The following is an 18,785-nucleotide window of genomic DNA, read 5'->3' as shown; positions in this document are numbered from 1 at the left end:
GCACTCTTAAGAAAACCTTCATGTATTGAGTTAGTACTCATAAAATGGAAACAAATACAGGAATGTGTGCATGTTGCCAGCTGCATGCAATGAGATCACTCAGCCGCAAGACTTGCCAACACTCTAGAAAGTAGCACTGCATTGAAATAGTCTTTTTTTTTTTTTTAATTGATTTTCTGATATTATATATGTATTTTTGGCATTATGTTTAACTACTTTATTAAGCTGCTCTTAGTATTGGTCTCTGGAGCTGGTGATTAAATCCTGGTTAGAGGACATCTGCATATGGAAAGCGTTTGAAAAATCATGATATTGTCTTGGTACAAAGGAAAATAGCAAGAGGAATTAAATGCAGTACTTTGCCTGAAATTTCACAGAATTTGACTGTTTGGTCCACTTGTAGTTACAAACAGGAAATTAAATATGTCTATATTTCTGTTCCCCAGGCCTCATGGGATAGCATAAGTACCATAAATAGCATAAATAAATATTGCATAAATACAGTAAATAGTATAAGCACAGTAGCATAAGGTCATTTTAAAGTACCTGGAAGGGCATTCTTGTTTTAATCTGTTTCCCTTACAGGTGCGAACTATCAGATGGACTCATCCTTGTGCAATGTGTCTGAAGTGTCCTGATGAGGTCCTGCTTTCACTCCGGTGGGCTGGCCAGAGCATGCCATTACATTTCCCACATCAGGGCCAAAGCCAGTCACGTAAAGCACACCACAAGTCATCCTGAGATGTTAGTGCTGCAGTTCCAATACAGTAATTTCAAGGTAGAAGTGAGAAATACAATGTCTGGAGTAAAGTGATTGACAATTGACCAGTTTTAAGTCCGAAATATGTAATAGTTCTTTTCCCACTCCTTTTCCTTTCCCTCTTTTTCTATTTTTTTTGTTAGTTTAACCAAAAGTATGCTTACTTAAATTAAAATAAAATTTGCAGTGAGAAATGTGTCTAAGCTGATACCTACCAGGTAAATTTGCTTTACTGCTTGCCATTTTGAAGTCTGTAGAGCTCATTTGGAATATTGAATGTGACTTAGTCACCAGGGCAGAAAAGCAATGTTTCCAGGCAGTGGACAGTAAGGCTTAAATTCAGTACTGAATTTTAAATTCAATACTGAATTAAAACTCAAGTATATTGTGCATGCATAAAGAATGCATAGAAATATGTTGGCCATGATGACACCATAAGATGTTTTAAAGCTGAAAATACCGATTGAATTCCTCTTTACTATCTTTTTATTTTTATTTTTTTTCAACCCATGTTTCTGTCTATGTCTAGCACACTCCAGGACTCTTAAATTCAATTGCATTTTGGATTCTTGATTACTTCTCTTAAAAATATGTTCTTATATCAGTTTTGACATGTCTTTTTTTTTTTCCTTAAACTATTCTGCTCCTGAGAAGAACAATAATCAGGGTAGGCAATACAATATATCCACATCATTTTAATACAATATATCCACATCTTTTTAAATGCTATATGTGTAATTTGATTTAATCTATTTTTGTCTATTTTCTGTAGATTACATTAAAAATAGTCATAAGGTGAGTCTCAGAGTCAGAAACACTGGAGCCAAGGAACTTTTGCTGAAGAAGGCCAGGACCACAAAATTCTTGCCCAACTCATATTTTACTCTTTTTTTTTTTTTCTTGGTTTTTTTTTTTTTTTTTTTTTTTTTTTTTCCCCTCAGGACTGATCACCCTCTTTCTGGAATTTTACTTACAATCCCTCTTTCCAAATGAATAATGGCCAAAGGGAGGGAGCAGGTAGGAGGCTTTTCTCTTGGCTTCTCTACCTGTGCTTCCTACCATAAAATACAAGGTGTCCAGCCATCCCAGTGACTTTACAACAGCTTCTAACATAGTGTGATGCAAAATGAAAAGTCACTGCACCCAAGGGTGTATAGGCATTGAGGTGAACACACTCTTTTCTAATTTAGTCTCCACTTGTTTCTTAAAAGTTAATGCATTTGGGACTTGGTTTTTAGCCTGATCTACTAAACAAAGAACATGCTCATGCCACTTGTCTGAATGTATACTTGCAATAATCGTTGAGCCTATGGATTTATTTTCATGTAATTTGACAAAGAGCTAGAAGTAGAAATATCCATTTCATGAGGGTCTTGCTGCCTGATCACACAGACATGTATGGTTCATCATTTACAAATACCACTCAGTACAGGGTTTCCTTTGCATGAAAGCTACAGAAGGGGGGTGAGCTTGGGGCACTCTGTGGTCTCCTCTATGCATGAGGTTGACATGCAGGCAAGGGATATACCTAGACCGTGAAAATCTTTTTGGAAGTAGATTTGTCTGTCTTTCCCGCACTGAAGAAAAAGCTAATGGTCTCCCTCATTTGGAAATCAGAAAAATTGAGGGAGGGAGCCAGGAAGTGAGGCTTCTTTAACTGTGTTGGTAACAGAACTACTTTCCTCCTGCCCCAATTTGGCTGTTACATCAGTGCATTTTTCCCTTGGGTGGTACTTTCTATCTGCAGCTGCAACCTGTGATTAAATCAAACCGTGCCCAGTAAAGAACAGCCTTGTAGACCTCTAATGGAAACTCAGGTGCTCTTAGATGCAGCATGAATGATTCCATAAGCAGCAGCCTTTTTGCCTGCTTACTAATCAACTGATACATAACCTGAATTAAGAGAGTGTCATTCTCATATCCAGATACCAGATTTATTTATTTATTTATTTATTTTTATGACGGAAGCATTGGCCTGAATGGTTTCCAGGTGGAATAATGGCAGTGTGACTAGTTACGCTTTACCTTCTGGTCTTCTTTTAGGGAGCAAGTAAAGATATAAGTGGTGGCAAAAAAGAGTTCATGAAAGAATCACATCTATCTTTATTAATCACATTAATTTTTCTGAGCTTACCATTGGTGTGGCTGTGGTGCTTGTGGCAAGTTTCTGTCGATCTCTAAAAAGGCATGTCATTATAGGGAACAAAAGAATCATAGAATATCCTGAGTTGGAAGGGAACCGTAAGGATCATCAAATGCAACTCCTGGCACCACACAGGTCTACCCAAAAGTTTAGACCATGTGACTAAGTGCACAGTCCAAACACCTGTTAAATTCAGACACGCTTGGTGCAGTGACTACTTCACTGGGGAGCCTGTTCCAGCGTGCAACCACCCTCTCAGTGAAGAACCCCCTCCTGATGTCCAGCCTAAACTTCCCCTGCCTCAGCTTGACACCATTCCTGCGAATCCTATCACTGGTGATTACAGAGAATAGGTCACCTGCCTCTCCACTCCCCCTCGTGAAGAAGCTGTAGACTGTGATGAGGTCCCCCCTAAGCCTCCTCTTCTCCAGGCTGAACAGGCCCAGTGACCTTAGCCACTCCTTGTATGTCTTCACCTCTAGACCCTTCACCACCTTTGTCGCCCTCCTCTGGACACTCTACAATTTAATGTTCTTGTACTGTGGTGCCCAGAACTGCACACAGTACTTGAGGTAAGGCTGCACCAGCGCAGAGTAGAGCGGGACAATCAGCTCCCTCGACTGACTAGCAATGCTGTGCTTGATGCACCCCAGGGTATGGTTGGCCCTCCTGGCAGCCAGGGCACACTGCTGGCTCTAAATGCTAAGCTTGTAGCGTACTAGTGTGTGTGTGTGTGTGTGTGTGTGTATACATATATTAGCTTTTTGTAGTTCTGAGTTGTGAAATGATAAATACAGGTGCAGATGAAATCTCTGTGCCACACAGCTGCATGACTCAGCCTGGCCTCTAGGGACCTGCTTGGACAGAGTGCAATGGTCAGTTCAGTTTCGCTTTTGAAGGCACGGAGTCAGGAACAGCTCTCTCTCCCTTTCTTTTTAGGTAAATCTTCAAAGTAATCCTACAGTGATTACTGCCAGTTTAAAATATTGAGGATTTTTTAAAACTTGCAATAATGTTAGTTTACCTATGATAAACAGGTATCTTGAAGCCTACTTCAGAGTTTAATTATTTCTTATTCACATGAACCTCCCCCTTATGGAGAAGATGGCAAACAGGTAAATTTTCTAGCTTCCTCCTAAATTTTGTAACTTCCTTCTCACTCTCCAAGCTTGCCCAGAGCATGAACTGTGCCTGGGTGGCTTTCTTCCCATTTGGGAACCATACAAAGCTGTGTCTGCAGGTATTTTTAAAATGGAATCTAGTGGTGTTAAGTCTGATTCAATCATTAACAAGAAAATGTAAAAAGACAAGTGAACTGCTGCAGGTGACAACAAATTTCTGGGCCGATAGTGGGAAATGAACAGCTGTGTCATTGTATTTAAGCTGAGAGCCTGAGGCAAAGGAAACCTGAATCCTAAGGCAGGTGAGCAGCACCTGTGAGTTGTTGCTGTTGATTTATTTAACTTGTTGCTGGGGCCCGCTGTACCTGAGGTAAGCTATTCCTAGACTTATATAAGTGACTTGTGCTATATTTTTATCTGTAGTCTGTCCCTTGGATAAAAAGGATTTTGAGTAATGCTTGAAAATATTTTCTCTGTGTTTCTGGTAATGCAAACAGTGAACTAACTGGTATAAGCCTGTGCCTCAGGGAAACCTAGGTAACCATAAACAATGGAGGATAAGCTTTTTAAGCTGAAAGCTCATGTTAAAGGACTGAAAATCCTTTATAAGAGAGAGGAGAGAGGAAAAAAAAAAGAGCTTTTGATTATGCTCTGAAGGAAAACTCAAGATTAGATTTCCAGGGATCAGATTCTAGCTCATGACTTTCATCTGAGAAAGAAGATAATCACTCTTTGTGCACAGGCACCCCAATGTGTACCAGACCAGTAGGCAGAGGAGGTTGTTTCTAAAAAGCCAGCAAGGATGCTGACAGCTGACTTCACAGTAGGGAAAGAATATTTTGCTGTGTCACCTGGGTGAAATTGCTCTCTGCTTTTCTTAAGTGTGAAAAACTGGTGGGAGGATGCATCCATACCAATGGGAGCTGCATGGGTTGTAGGAGACTCTGCAGAAGTTACAGCAGGGAGCAGAGATACTCTGTGCTGTCTTTATGGCAGCATTAAAAGGGTAGGGTGTAGGATGCCTCCTTTGCTGGTTACTGCTCCTTCAGATTTGAAGACAAATGCATCACACAGTAGTGGAAGGGAGCCCCAGACAGGTCAGTGGGTGCAGACTGCTTGGGGAAATGAAGGTGATGGGAACCTTAGTGCTTCCCTTCTCAGTATTACTGACCGCTGTAATATATGCGCTCAGGCCAGGCGTGGTGGTGGACAGATTATTTCAGATATTCAGCTCTCTTACTTAGCTGTCCCTCTGTGCCCCTGCTATTCTACAGGCGAGTTAATGGTAAAGGCAATACAGACAACAGCACAGCCTGCCTCATCTGTTAGTGCACCCATTTAATACACACATACTCTTCACCTGGACTGTGTTATGTGAAGCTTTTTTTTTTAATTCATGGAAGTAAAAGTATCCTTTCTTATTCTGCTCTTCACTGACTTTACTCATTCATTTTACAGCTGTCGAACATGGTTACACTCAATTGATTTTCTTAGGGATGTAATACCTCCAAACCAGTAAGTACTTTTAGCACCTTGCTGAATTGCAGCTTTCCAAAAAAACGTCAGTCAGTGAGAGCTTAAAAATACCTTAGCTGTGTCGAAGAGAAAGAACTTGAAAACCAAAGAGGAGAGAGTCACTCCATAATGCACTCACTGGTATCTGTCTATGATGCTATGAAATTAACTCAGCCTGAAGAGCAGACAGAGATAGGGCTTGGTAGCACTCAATTTTTATCAGTCTGTTTATTTTAGATAAACCCAGTGGTGATCTGAGTTGAAATAACCTCTAGATTTTGTAAGCATGTGGATAATGGAAAGACATGTCACTCAGGTCAATGAGATACAGATGTTTTATCAAATCTTGGTAGAATTTTCTTCAAGTTTCAGAGGTTAGGTGGGAAAATGTTTATTTTAAATATTTTGCTGAGATCTGGCAATTCACTGGGATTAGGTAAGATGATCAAATAATCAATCCTTCTGTGTTCTTGGGGAATGAAGGCAGCCCAGTAACCTACCATTTCCCTTGTCCTGTTGTTCTGTGAGAATTCTCTTAGTTATGTCTAGCCACACTAAGTCCCTTGTTTCTCTTGTAAGTGCTTTTCTTCTTTGTGCTAGTTGGAGTTAAATTAAAATAGGTTAACCAGTAACTAATTATTCCAGCAGCATTTGAACACTCATGTTTCCAGCTGTAAAAAATCTAAAATCTGTCTTTTGCTTTTATGTAGGTACTGCCATATTCCTTATTGCCAAGTCTTCCAGCAGCAAATAAAAATCATGCATCCGTTCTTCCTTTCCATTTTATCTTTGCTATTGAAACACACTGGCAGCAGAGAAGTTTTATTTGGTCATAATAATTTCACAGAATATCAAGTGGGCAACATGAACCTGATCCTCTCTGTCCCACATGGTGGGTCAATGGAACCTGAAGACATCCCTGATCGAAAGGCTGGCTGTTGGGATGCAGAGACATCTTCTTGTATTTTCTCTCATGATTGTCCTCCTGGAAGCATTCAAGACTATAAGAACTGCAAAGTGTCTACCAACCAAGACAGGTATACCATAGAAGTGGCTCAGGTTCTTGCTGAAGAAATCAACAAGATTACTGATGGCTTCTTCCCACATATCATTATAAATCACCTACAGAGGTTCAAGATGGATGCTAACAGGGAAAAGGAAGAAGCCGCCTTTGGAATTCCCCAAGCAGAACAGGCCTGGGAGGATTATATGGGATTTTTGACCACTGCAAAATCACAGATGACAAGGGGCCTGATTCTGGATATCCATGGACAAGCACATCCTGAACAGTGGATAGAACTAGGCTACACAGTTTCAAAAACTTCCCTTAATTCTGGTGTCTTTTCTGCGTCATGTTCCTCCATTAGATATCTGGCCAATCAGCTAGTTAGTGTGTCTTTTGAGACTCTGCTTGCAGGGAACAGAAGTTTGGGTAAATATATTGAAGAACAAAATAACAGTTATGTTTGTGTGCCTTCTCCATCCAATCCTAGCCCCAATAATGGGAACTATTATAGTGGTGGATACATAACAAAGACTTTTGGCTCCCGTGATTCTGGTGCCGTTGATGCCATTCAGTTGGAGCTACCCCAGTGGGTTAGGGCACCTGAAGAGCGTCTCAGATTCTGTAAAGCATTAGCAAGAGCTGTAATGAAATTCTGGCAAACTAATTACTGTAGCCAATCCAACCATGAATTTCTGCCATGCTGAAAGAGACTGTCTTAAGATACCTTTCCATACTACAGTAATGATCTCGAACAACAAAACAACTGATATACCTGTAACTCTTAAACCTGCAATATAATTCTGGATGCTGGAGGAGAGACACTAACCTCTAAAGACAGACATCATCAAGATAAAATTCACAGATAGTACCCAACAAATCAGTTAACAAACAACTTTGTACTAGATCCAGCACTGAAAAGACTGCCTGAAGGGTATCTTTGGAAGTACTACTTGTCTGACATGCTCTTTTGTTCTTAGCTTCTTCCCAGCAGTGTCCTCTCTCCTCTAGGATACAATAAACAACTATTCTTCAAAATAATTCTTTGTAGTACAGTGTCTTAGTAGATTGTCTGTTCAAAGAAATGGAGTGTCTTTTCTTTTCTTGCAACACTTAAAAAAAACAACGAGTAATACCATTGTTTAGAATGTTTGGGGCTAGGACTAATTTCCATTTGGTGTCTTTAAAGTATTAGGAGTTGGAACTCAACAAGTAAATTAATGCTGTGCAGTGACATACAGCCTGAACTACTTCAGGTTTTATGTAATAAATTATGAGAAAAAAGAGAGCATTACTATATAGTGCTGTAGTTTTGTCGCAATTCAAATAGCACAGCAATAAGGTAGCAATTGGATGGAAGGCTGCTAAACACAACATCTACACATCATGCATTTTAGACAGTTTTCTTTACTGCATGGTTCCTGTGGGAAAGGAATTTGCAGGTGGCTTTGTGCTGTTTCATGTGTCCCTGAATTAGAGATAATGAGGAAACAAGCGGTAGAAACAAAAACTTGAGCAAGGTCGAGATAAAGTAACTTGGCTACGGTGTTAAAGATGAGCTTGGCAGTGGCCAATTGCTGGCTGGCTCGAGGTGTGTGTCTGAGGGTCTCTAACCAATTGTATGACAGATTTGGGCGTGTGGACAGCGCATGGGGCTACGGGGAAAGTATATGTAAAGCATATAAGAGGGCCTGGCGACCCCCTCCGGGGGGCCGGGATCCCAGAGTTGATGGGGACCGAGCCGTTCCTTAATCCGAGATTGCAGGCTCGGCTCAACGATGCCATCCTGCGGCAGTCCGCGTCTCTGGCCCTCCAGGCTGTGCTGAAGTTACCTGAAGCGGGAAAAGTCGAGTCATCGTTTACTAGCAGTAGGCAACAAGTTAGCGAGCCTTATACGCAATTCATTGATATTGACAACCGCGAGGCGAAGGAGGCCCTTATGGCAGCGGAAAATGCAAACACAGACTGTAAGAAAATACTCCAAGCCCTGCCTGTTAATACTACATTAGCACAAACACAGAGGCATGTGATCGAGTTGGGTCCATAGAACATCACACTGTCGCTTTGGCCGTAGCCTTTGCTGTGGCACTTCAAATGGGAGGCAGGCGGTGTTTCCGCTGCCAAGCCACGGGACATTTTGCTGCTGAATGCCCACAGCGAGGAGCGGGGAGGGGGGACACGCGGTAACCCTGCTCCTCCCGCTGCTTGCCCACCGTGCGGCAAGGGCTGGCACTGGGCCAACCGCTGCCACTCGAAGAATAACGCAGAGGGTCAGCCTTCACAGCTGTGGTGGCGAAACAGGAAGGGGAGCGCGGGGCGTGCGACACCTCCAGTGCCCCGGCCCTCCGTCGTGGGCAGTCACCACCCTGGGGGATGGTGACTGCCAGGCCGCAGCCGTCATCGCCCGCTGCACCAGTGGTTCCACCAACTGCGTCACGGTGGATTCCCCCACTGCCCAAACCCGAGGAAGCGCCGGATTGGATGTCTCCACAGTAACGGACTGCATGCACCCTTTGGGACACTTGGGTCTGTAAAATACCTCTTAGTGTAAAGGGACCATGGGTCTTTTTGTACTGCCCAGAGTAATTGATGTGGATTTTGAAGGGATAATACAAGCAATGGCATGGACTCCCTCTCCTCCAGTGCTCATACCAAAGGGAACTAGAATTGCTCAGCTGATTCTTTTCCAAGCAGTAGTCTGCAGGAGTTGGTTCAAGAACAACTCCAACAAGGACATACATCCAACAGACAGCCCATGGAATTCACCAGTGTTTGTCATCGAGAAGAAGGATGGGAAATGGAGATTGCTGCATGATTTGCAATGAATCAATGCAGTGATCGAGGACATTGCAGCCTGAATATAAAACAAAACAAAACAAAACAAAACAAAAAAAAAAAAAAAAAAAAGAAAGAAAAGAGAGAGAGAAAAAAAAAAGAAAAAGAGGGGAAAAAAAAAAGAAAAAACTAGTCGCCATGTCCAGGCTCACTTCCATGTTGCCTTCATAGTGCTAGGCATCCCAAAGGAAATAAAACCCAACAATGTCCCTGCCTATGGTAGTCACTCCCTTCAAACTTTTTTTCGAACTTGGGGTAACCGACGCATCACAGGAATTCCTCAGTCCCCCACAGATCAAGCCATTGTTGAGCGCACACATAAGAAGTTGGATATAATTGGTAGTGATGCAAACCATGTGAGAAAATTAAATTGAGAAGCATTTAAAAATAAAATGTCCAAGTGTGTGATTGTAACCATTTACTAGTTCTAATGGCTTCTGCTGCATTAATGTTACTGCAAAAGGTGGAAAACACTTGTGCTTACCTCATATATGGGAAGTGACCCAAATACTGCACCACATACTCTGTTTCCTGACTCAAAAATTTCCAAAGGTTGCCTGTGGATCTGATCAAGGGAAACCAAAGTCAGTGCATTACTAGCTCAAGACAAAAGGTAATAAAGAAATGTTGTTGCATATTACTTTTGTTATTGAACAGCATAGTAACATTCATGTTATCTGAAGAAAGGAATGCAATTACTACATAGAGAGATTGTGTTTTATGCACAAGTTTTGAACATTTCTAAATTAGAAAGAGATCTTTCTGCTATAGAAAAGGCACAACTAGCAAGATTCCATCTTCCCCTGGGACAACAAATAAAGACAGTTAATAGCAAAATGTTTTTTTATCACCTAAACTAAAGCTAGTTTTAAATACTTATGTAGTTACATCACCTATTAACATCTTGGCTAAGGTCAATACAGGAATCGTTTTCAGGTTACTTGTCAGGTTTGTTGGATGCATGTTATTAGAGGACAATGGAAGTCTAGCCAAAGGGTAATTAATACAGTAAGAACTCTCTCCCAAATGATAGCTTCATCGCAGGACTATTACTCTGGCTATCTTTGTTGGGCTGTGCAAATCCCAAACACCTCAGCAAACTGTTAGGAAAGATGCAGATGAACACAAGGGCATTAGTGCTGTAAACTGTAGGAAGCTCTGAATTACTGAAAATACATCAAGTTCATCCATGCTCACCTGAATCCTGATACTTACCTAGGTATTATACTTAAAGACAGGGCAGGAAATTTAACTGTTCTTACACAATATAGCAGTGATTTCACCCTAGTAGAACAACTTATGGTCCTCCAACGAGGAAAAAAAGTATACCTAAACGTTGAAATAGTTGAAAACATGAGTTTAATTCAAACTGGTACAATGTACAGAGATTTTCTACTTACATTTTTTTTCTAGTATGAAGTAAAAACTGAAGTCCACTCTTTTGTTCATCTCTAAGGCTAATAAAAGGAAATCATACCTTTTTTCTCATCAAAATCCCAATCACAAGGGTGCTCCAGTGCTAATGTTTTTGAACATGAAACTACTGACTTGTCCCACCATGTTCTCAACCACTGACTCTGCTACATTAAAATTCATGTTTTATACCCAACATCAACCTTTTTACATCAACCTTTTTTTTTTTTTTTTTTTTTTTCTCCCCACTGACACTGTTCTCTCTTATTATACATTGTTGTCTAGAGCTGTTGAACAACAATGTATGCTCCTACAGCACAACCAGTTCCAGTAGTTTCCCTGTGATTTAAACACAGGCCACTTCAGAGACTGTGCAGCATCCATGACTGGTATAACTGTTACTTAAGGGAGCTTGTCAACTTGTTGCTTCCTTCGGGTGAAATGACAGAATGTCTCAAAACTGTGTGCTTGGCTACCTTTACCTAACAGCAAGTAATCCACTAGCTCCAACTAGTCAATCATCCATATGAGATGAGAACTGATCCTTGGTGTCCCAGGAAACAAGAGAATGGAGGTGGTAAGACAGGGCAATAAGCAACAGAGAAGTATCTTCCACTCACCTTGTCATCATTTCACCCAAGATACACTGAGAGAAATGGTCACATGGAATAATGTCTTTCACTGACTACTGTTTGAATCTTAGCTGACCACATTAGGATAACAGATTGTGGTACATAGGAGACACAGTACCACAGATTTTAGGAGAGGATGTTAAGAGTTCATACCCCTCACTAGCTGTTTAGTGGGGGGAGAAAATGGTCAGAAAGGTGTTAATGGAAGCCATTTTTTTGTTTGTTTCTTTATTTTGCAAGTGGCCATAGAATTTGTATCTTTTCACTTTTCTAGTACAACTCCAACAAAAGAAGTTTTAAGGGCTAAGCCAAGTAGAGATGAACCATTATTCAGTTACAGGCGTAGAAATTGTTCATAATGATATCCAAACTGACTCAGGATTCTCTTGGAATCTGATTTCATGGGAACCTTGAAAGAACAATTATACATAACCAGTGATTCACTGTCGTTCTAGCATTTTCACACACCCTTCAGGTAGAACTGGGATGTTTAGGATTTCTGTTGGAGTGTGTGAGAATCCTAGATTTCATTGTTGTTGTTTTGTGTTTGTTTTTTATGCTGTTAAGCCAAGCAAGTGAATCATTGTGTTCTTTCATATAAACGGGACTTGGAAGCGTGAAACAATGAGAATGAAAACCACAGAATTTTCAATTTTTTTGATCTGTTACTGCATTTTTTGTTCTAGCTTGTCCACTGAATAAGAATATATAGGGTTATTTATGGCTGTTTTATAAATGAGAAATGCAGTTGCAATTCATAATATATTGCACAGAACTGAAACAAATCTGTCATATACATTGCATACCTTTGGAAAAGCCAAAGCTTTGAAAAACTTCAAGTCTTGAATTATGTTGACATGTTTAGGAAATTGAAGGTGATCTGGTCAATGATTTCCACCTGTGCACATAAGGCAGAAGAAGAAAGAAAAAAATCAGATGCTCCTATCTAAGTGGCAATTTTGAATTTGACATTCTTAATTGCTTCAAAATAAAATTATTTTGATGTGTAAATTATTCCATATCATCAAAATATGATTTATATTGGGAGCTTCAAAGGTGCCATAAAGTGCTTCAATCAAACTTTGTCAATCCAGACACTGGTTTGTCATCTTTAGGAGGCTAGATAAATTGATATATAAAACACTAGTTAGCAAATCTGAGTGCAGACACATTGTCTGATAATGGGTTTTCATCATTTCTCTCAGTTCTTACTACAATTCCTCTATGCCACTGTAATAACAAAGAGAGTCTCATCTGGTCATATATCTGGTTTCCAAAGTTAATCACAAGAAGAAATGATCTAAATTAAAATATCTATTAGTGCAGATTAACACAGTTTAATTTTATAATCAGAAAAAAATGTCATAACACACAAGCTAAGGAATCATAAACTACAGAGAGAAACTGATACAATTTTTCTTTATGGGTCTGTCTTCCTGCTGACATTTTTCAGTATGTCACCTGAGACACTCATTTAAACTAGCACCTATGCTATTCAGCTGGGTTTGTACCTTTTCATATATATGCACATTTAGGGAATATCTGTTATTAACATTTATAATGTGAATTATTATTAAAAATTCTAAAACATTAACTTGGTGAATTATATGACAGCTATCCAATAAGGGAACAGTATTAACATCAGGAAGATAAGTTGACTTAACCCAAGAGAAGCGCCTGTGAAGAGCAAAGCCTAGCACATGTAAGTAACACTGACTCTTGGATAAGTATTGGCTAGCAAAAGTAGGCTAGCTGTCCATTATACTATTTGGTACAATTAATCCAGAGAATTGAGCTACTCTTGAGGTGGCAGCATACAGATCATATAGAATGATAAGACTGAAACTTTCTGTTCCACAGCATGTGACTGCTTTTTTTTTTTTTTTTTTTTTTGCACAGTTAAAAAGGCTTCTCATTTGCTTCCAGTCTAATTATCGTGTTTTAAATGTATGCTACCTGTTCTCCTTTACTGAAATATTTGAAGGGTCCTTAAAAAAGTAGTCGTGTTTGACACAGGCATGTCATTAATGCAAAGTTTCTTTAAGGTTAGCTGCCTTTAATTATAGTATCTTTGATTCTAGAGGTTTCAGCCTCGTTGCTGCCTGTTCAAAAGGACTATAGGGAGTAGTCTTTCAAACACAGCCAAGAACTTCTCTTCACTGATGAGTTACTGTTCTGACTTCAGTGGCACTACTCACATTAGTAAGAACTATATGTAATCATAAGTGCTTCCAGGATACTGGCCTGGATGGGCTAACACTAAAGGATCTTTGAGCTTTCCCATTGTCCCAAAGTGCTTTGGTTAAAAGGCAGCCTAAAAAGTGTACACAGCACATGAAACCTTAACATTAAAGCATGTGTGATTTTCTTAAGCTGTGAAATATTTTTTTCCTAGGCTTGAATTGCCTTGTCACTAAAGACCATGTGCATGTAGCTTCTGCATTTGCTTAACCCAATGATTAATAAAACAGGGAGCTCCAGGACTAGAAATTTGACCTCCTACAGCCTTAGCTAAAGGGCCAAGTATTACTGGCTTGTCTTGTAGCCAACCCACATCCCTTGAGAACTCTACGTAGAATTAAAACTGCTATTGAACATACAACATGCCTGTATCAGAGTGTTATGATCTGTAGTATGTGAGTATGTGAATATATCTACAACATCCCAGCAAACTTAATAAGACCACTTTTTAAACTGAAAGATTGTTTCTGGGATGAAGCTATTCACATTAAGCTTTTTCAATAAAGCTTTAGGGATCGCAGAAGTATATCAGCTTGTGCAATTAGAAGAGAAACAGGCTGCTAACATACATAACATACAGACTCTAAATAAAGCTAAAATCTGAAGCAATTACATAGTCATCACTATTACTATTACTCAATTCAAATCCTGACCATCACCTAATCCTAACAGCCACCTAGTTATAACATCTAAGAGATTTACTCATGATTTGTAAAACCATATTAATTAAAAAAAAAAAAAAAGAGGATTATAGTGAATACCTCATAGGAATTATTTTTATGACCTTCAGTCAAAAGATGCTTTGTAAGTATAATATTTTCAGAACTGTTCCCCAAGTCGTACTTATATATAAATGTTTAAGATCTTACTTGTGCAAGTCCAGCATTAGAGGATATTCAAATTTCTTTTTATTTTCCATATGCTTGCTTTCCTCTTTAATTATAATGGGAAGGCTATTAACATCACAAGGCAAAATCAACTGACTGATATCTGATAATTCAAACTTCCTGAGCTGTCCAAAGTAACCAAGATAACATTCATTTGTGGCATGCCAGAGTCTATAGACATAGAAGAAGTGTTCCTGTTTGTATACATGATCAGGTTCTGCAGCATTGTACTAGTGTTCAGTGTGTAAGTCATTAAAAAAAAACACAGGATATTAAAGATCAGTTTATCATTTAAGTAACTTGAGAGAAAAAACAATCTCAGAAGGATGTTGGAAAAATCAGAAAACAATCACAGTTCATTTTTATCAGAAATTGAGGAGTAAAGGCACCAATATCCTGAACTGCTCTAATTGTAAGGTACTGCCACCACAGTAGGATCTACACAAAAATTCCTTAGTGATCTCTCCCCAACAATAGACATAAAATTAAAAAACAAAACAAAACAAACAGACAAAAACTTCAAATGTACTTACTAGCCAAGAAAGAATTACGCAGTTGTCTATAAAAAGGCTTGAGAGTGAAATGGTTTAATTTGATATGTTGTAACGTTAAGGACCCATGTTAACTTAGAAAGTACTGAAAGCTAAAATGGATTGAAAACAGGAGGTCATATGGGACTGTTACCCATGCATTCAAGGTCACCTTGTTGATAGAAAATGACAGTCTGTAAAAGGTATGACTTCATGGGAAAAATGGAAGTGTTACATTAAAAAAATCGTTCTTGCAGGTGCAGAACAGAAAACGCACCTATTAGCCTATATGAAAGTCTAGCAAGAAGAGGACCTTTGGAGACTGTTAAACTGTCTGGCCATAGCATTAAGAAGTATTATATCATTTTGTACCTGACTGAACCATCAACAGATGCTGTCACTACCACGTTTTTCTCCTCTTCATGAAATAAGCCAACCACTTCAGTAGAATGTGCCCTCCAGCAGAGCTACTCCTTTATTTGCTGAGGGAAAAAAGCAACATAACCACATTTCAGGCAGTTCTGTATGCCACCATGGTTACTGGCTTACTGGGTTCATCAGTATGGCTGTCTGAAAATTAAGAGGTGAAATATTATTCCCTCCAACAAACAGGCTGCAAATGACACATGGTAGAAACTGCTCAGGGGACAGGGATAAATAAATTCTTAATGTAACCTCTTTGAACACACTAGAATAATGCTGGCAGCATTTTAGTGATGTTTTCTCTTGTTTTTCACAGCATCAAATTATTATGGAAAGCAAAAGTCATGACCTTTATGTTCAGGAAACAGTTTTAATCCCTGTAGAGGTCTGAATCCATTTTTCTCTATTTGTCTTACCCTCTTATACTGTTCAGGTTTAGAAAATATGTCAGATTTTTCCTTACTCTTTTACTATTTTGTGGATCTTCTAAGAATGACACAATGCTCCAGCACATAATACATCCCTCTGATTAAAAAAGAAAAAAAGAAAACATCAATACATTTCATTATTGCCACACATTGGCTTGTTGCTACCATATGCTCTTGATAAATGCTGAGCAGAATGATGAAAAGATTTCAGATCATTGTCAAGCACACAAAGTAGAAAACAATGTACTATTTATTAATATGCAAAAAAATACAAATACTATTTGTGAGTAATGTATCTTTGAATAGATTTGAAATGGAAAGAATGTAAAGTTGTTTTTTTCCTTGAATGACAAGAGTAAAAAATAAGATTAATCTTGTCCAGACAGTTTTCTAGGGAGTTTTTTAGGGATTGAACTATATTTCAATGCTGGTAAAATGGATAGTGTTTGATGGTATACATACATAATGAAAGCTTAATCTTTTACAACCTCCCAGTACACCCATGTGAAACTAGAATCAAAGAACCATTTTCCTTATGACCCATTACTGCTTAGTTTCCTGAGAAAGCTCCCTGTTTCCTGATGTGGTTGCTTGTTATCTCCCTTGTTTCTACTACTAGACAGGAATCTTTTGTGTAATTCCAGCCTTCATACTGATCACATTTGGTTTCTAGGACTGTACATCTGCAAGCAAGCAAGGAGACTGATAGAGTAGTTGACCTTCTAAAAAGGAAAATCTATAATGGGAACAAGAATTTAGTAGTAGCACTACAGATAAAAGAGAAGGGTGCAAAAGTCATGAGAAGTATATATGCTCAGAGGCACGACCACAAAAGGACAAAGGGAGAGTATCAGACGAATAGGTAATAGGGTGGTTACTTTTCCATAAATAAAAAAAATCATTTTCAGTGCATGCTGCCTTCCTGAACTCATGTACAGATTTGAATCAATGGGGAATGGAAAATCCTCTTCATTTTCAGCACCAGCTTCAAACTCTTGCTTGGTTTTGAAACAACAACAACAAAAAAAACCAACAACAACAGCAAAAACAAAAACCAAACCTTGATCCATCCAAATTCTGACAGCATAAGAGCAGCAACCCAGTTTAAATATACTGTCTTGGATAAAAAATTACATCAGTTTAATACAACAAAATTCCAAATGAGCACACCTGTCATGGTGGAAGATACAAGGCACGCAGTTACCTGGAAGAGGAAGCACTACGTACAAGGAACAACACGGCATTTACCAGATGCTTGAGGAATTGAAGCTTGGCTATTCTCATTAATTTTACACCTGAAAATGAAGATGTTTGTACCAGATATATCAGATAGGTTGTGTATTGTTCCCAGAAAAGGTTGTAGACTTTATTCAAAATCTAAAAATTTAAATATTTTATTTCCCCAAATGTATGTAACCTAAAAGTTTTAGACATAGTTTTTCAAAATTAGTTAATCAGTTATGATGCATTAATGACAGTGAAGAGTAGGTAAAGAATGTGCCTGTGACAGGAAAAACAGAAACCCAGTGCAATGGTGTACATTTCATTCAGCCAACTATTTTCTTGAGAATTAGTGTTTAAAAGAAAAGTGAAATAACTTATGTCAAAGTTAACCAGCTACATTAATGTTAGAAAAGTACATTGTTTCTCGCATTCAAGCCAGTCATGTATGAACTGTGAGTAAAATACTGTATTTACAGAACAATGATTTCCCCCTCATCCCCTCATACATGAGGTGGTTAAAAAAAAAAAAAAAAGAAAAGAAAAGGAAGAGATAAAGCCAGAACAGAAGTTGTTTTTACTACCTATGGTACAAAGAGATTTCAGCTTTGACCTGGGTGCACAGATCATTCTTATCCTGCACAGTTAAGAATACAATGCAAACTAGAATTGCTCTAAGAGAAACAAGAAAGATTCCCCTTTGCCTTTTGTGCTGTGTTATATCCTGTAGCATAATATTTGAAAAACCCTTGTGGGACCTGTTGGTTCAAAACCATGTAGACAGAAATAGGAATTGAGTCCATGTCTCCAATGTACTGAGGTGTACCATGGGCTTATTGAGTGAAGAGGACTATCAACAGAGGATTTTATTTTTTTTTCTGTGAAACTAAGCTTTTCATTTCCGCTTTCTTCCAAGTATCTGAGAGCTAAACATTTCAAGTTGAAATGAGCATTTTCCCCAGATCAATCTTTGTACTCTTTGAACTGAAGAAAATTAAACAAATTTTCAATTCATGCCACTTCAAAACACACCTTTCCCCCCCTCATTTTAATGTCAAAAAAAAAAAAAAAAGCAAAAAGTATTTTTGAATTATTACTACTGATCTGTTTAAAGTGTTTGCTAGAACTAGGCAAAATTGATTAGTGACACTCAAAAATACTTGATACGGCTTCTTATCTGGGCAGCCAGGCAGCTGGAATCACAAAGGCATTTCAACAAAATGCTGCTACTCCCTAATGAGTAGGAGAAGAGAAAGTATGGAAAACATTTCTTGGAGCTGTACAGCCTTAGGGATTTTTGTTTTTTTCATCTTTCTCCTCAAATTGCCTATCTTTCTGTAAATAGTCTATATGGAAGAACAGATATTTCAAAATGCTATTGCTGGTTGCTGGACTTGTCTCACACAACTAGTGGGAAAAAGGAGCTAGAGTATTAGCTTAAGTGAAGCAGCTGTTACATGGCTCCAGTTGTGTGGGACTTGATAGCATTCACCTTTTGTCATGCTCTTAAAATCCATAATGGGGTTTAGTCTCTGTAGCCAAGTACAAGTAATAAACATTAGTCAGTATTCTGAATGGAAAAAGGGCATTTCCTCTTTCATATTTTTCTTTGGAAAGAAAAGAAAGCTTTCAT

At 38.8% G+C, this 18,785-nt stretch overlaps 2 protein-coding genes across 6 annotated transcripts in view; one reads left to right on the top strand and one right to left on the bottom strand.

Annotated features, from left to right (window-relative positions):
- The first annotated feature begins 3,701 nt into the window (after positions 1-3,701).
- On the top strand, positions 3,702-8,447 carry LOC101792586 (uncharacterized). 5 transcript variants are annotated; one of them, XM_038177535.2, is made up of 4 exons: positions 3,703-3,842; positions 3,923-4,018; positions 5,483-5,539; positions 6,250-8,447. In XM_038177535.2, exons 2-4 carry the CDS (start codon positions 3,984-3,986, stop codon positions 7,247-7,249), a joined length of 1,092 nt encoding a protein of 363 aa, XP_038033463.2. In that variant the 5' UTR covers positions 3,703-3,842; positions 3,923-3,983; the 3' UTR covers positions 7,250-8,447. The 5 variants fall into 5 exon arrangements, with proteins under 5 accessions (XP_038033464.2, XP_038033463.2, XP_038033466.2 ...); XM_038177534.2 differs by having other exon boundaries at positions 3,719-3,842; positions 3,941-4,018; XM_038177536.2 differs by lacking the exon at positions 5,483-5,539 and having other exon boundaries at positions 3,702-3,842.
- Positions 8,448-8,632: 185 nt separating this feature from the next.
- The window catches only part of WDR64 (WD repeat domain 64), a 49,773-nt gene continuing 39,620 nt past the window's right edge, over positions 8,633-18,785 (bottom strand). Inside the window, 12 exon segments of the mRNA XM_072035101.1 lie at positions 8,633-9,115; positions 9,235-9,396; positions 9,862-9,942; positions 12,229-12,289; positions 12,291-12,320; positions 14,533-14,721; positions 15,453-15,562; positions 15,967-16,026; positions 16,613-16,667; positions 17,136-17,177; positions 17,179-17,226; positions 18,313-18,385. Coding sequence (XP_071891202.1) covers positions 8,633-9,115; positions 9,235-9,396; positions 9,862-9,942; positions 12,229-12,289; positions 12,291-12,320; positions 14,533-14,721; positions 15,453-15,562; positions 15,967-16,026; positions 16,613-16,667; positions 17,136-17,177; positions 17,179-17,226; positions 18,313-18,385 — 1,394 coding nt within the window.

The sequence above is a fragment of the Anas platyrhynchos genome, chromosome 3 (assembly GCF_047663525.1).
Source record: "Anas platyrhynchos isolate ZD024472 breed Pekin duck chromosome 3, IASCAAS_PekinDuck_T2T, whole genome shotgun sequence".
Lineage (NCBI taxonomy): Eukaryota > Metazoa > Chordata > Aves > Anseriformes > Anatidae > Anas > Anas platyrhynchos.
This window is presented reverse-complemented; position numbering and strand designations above follow the sequence as displayed.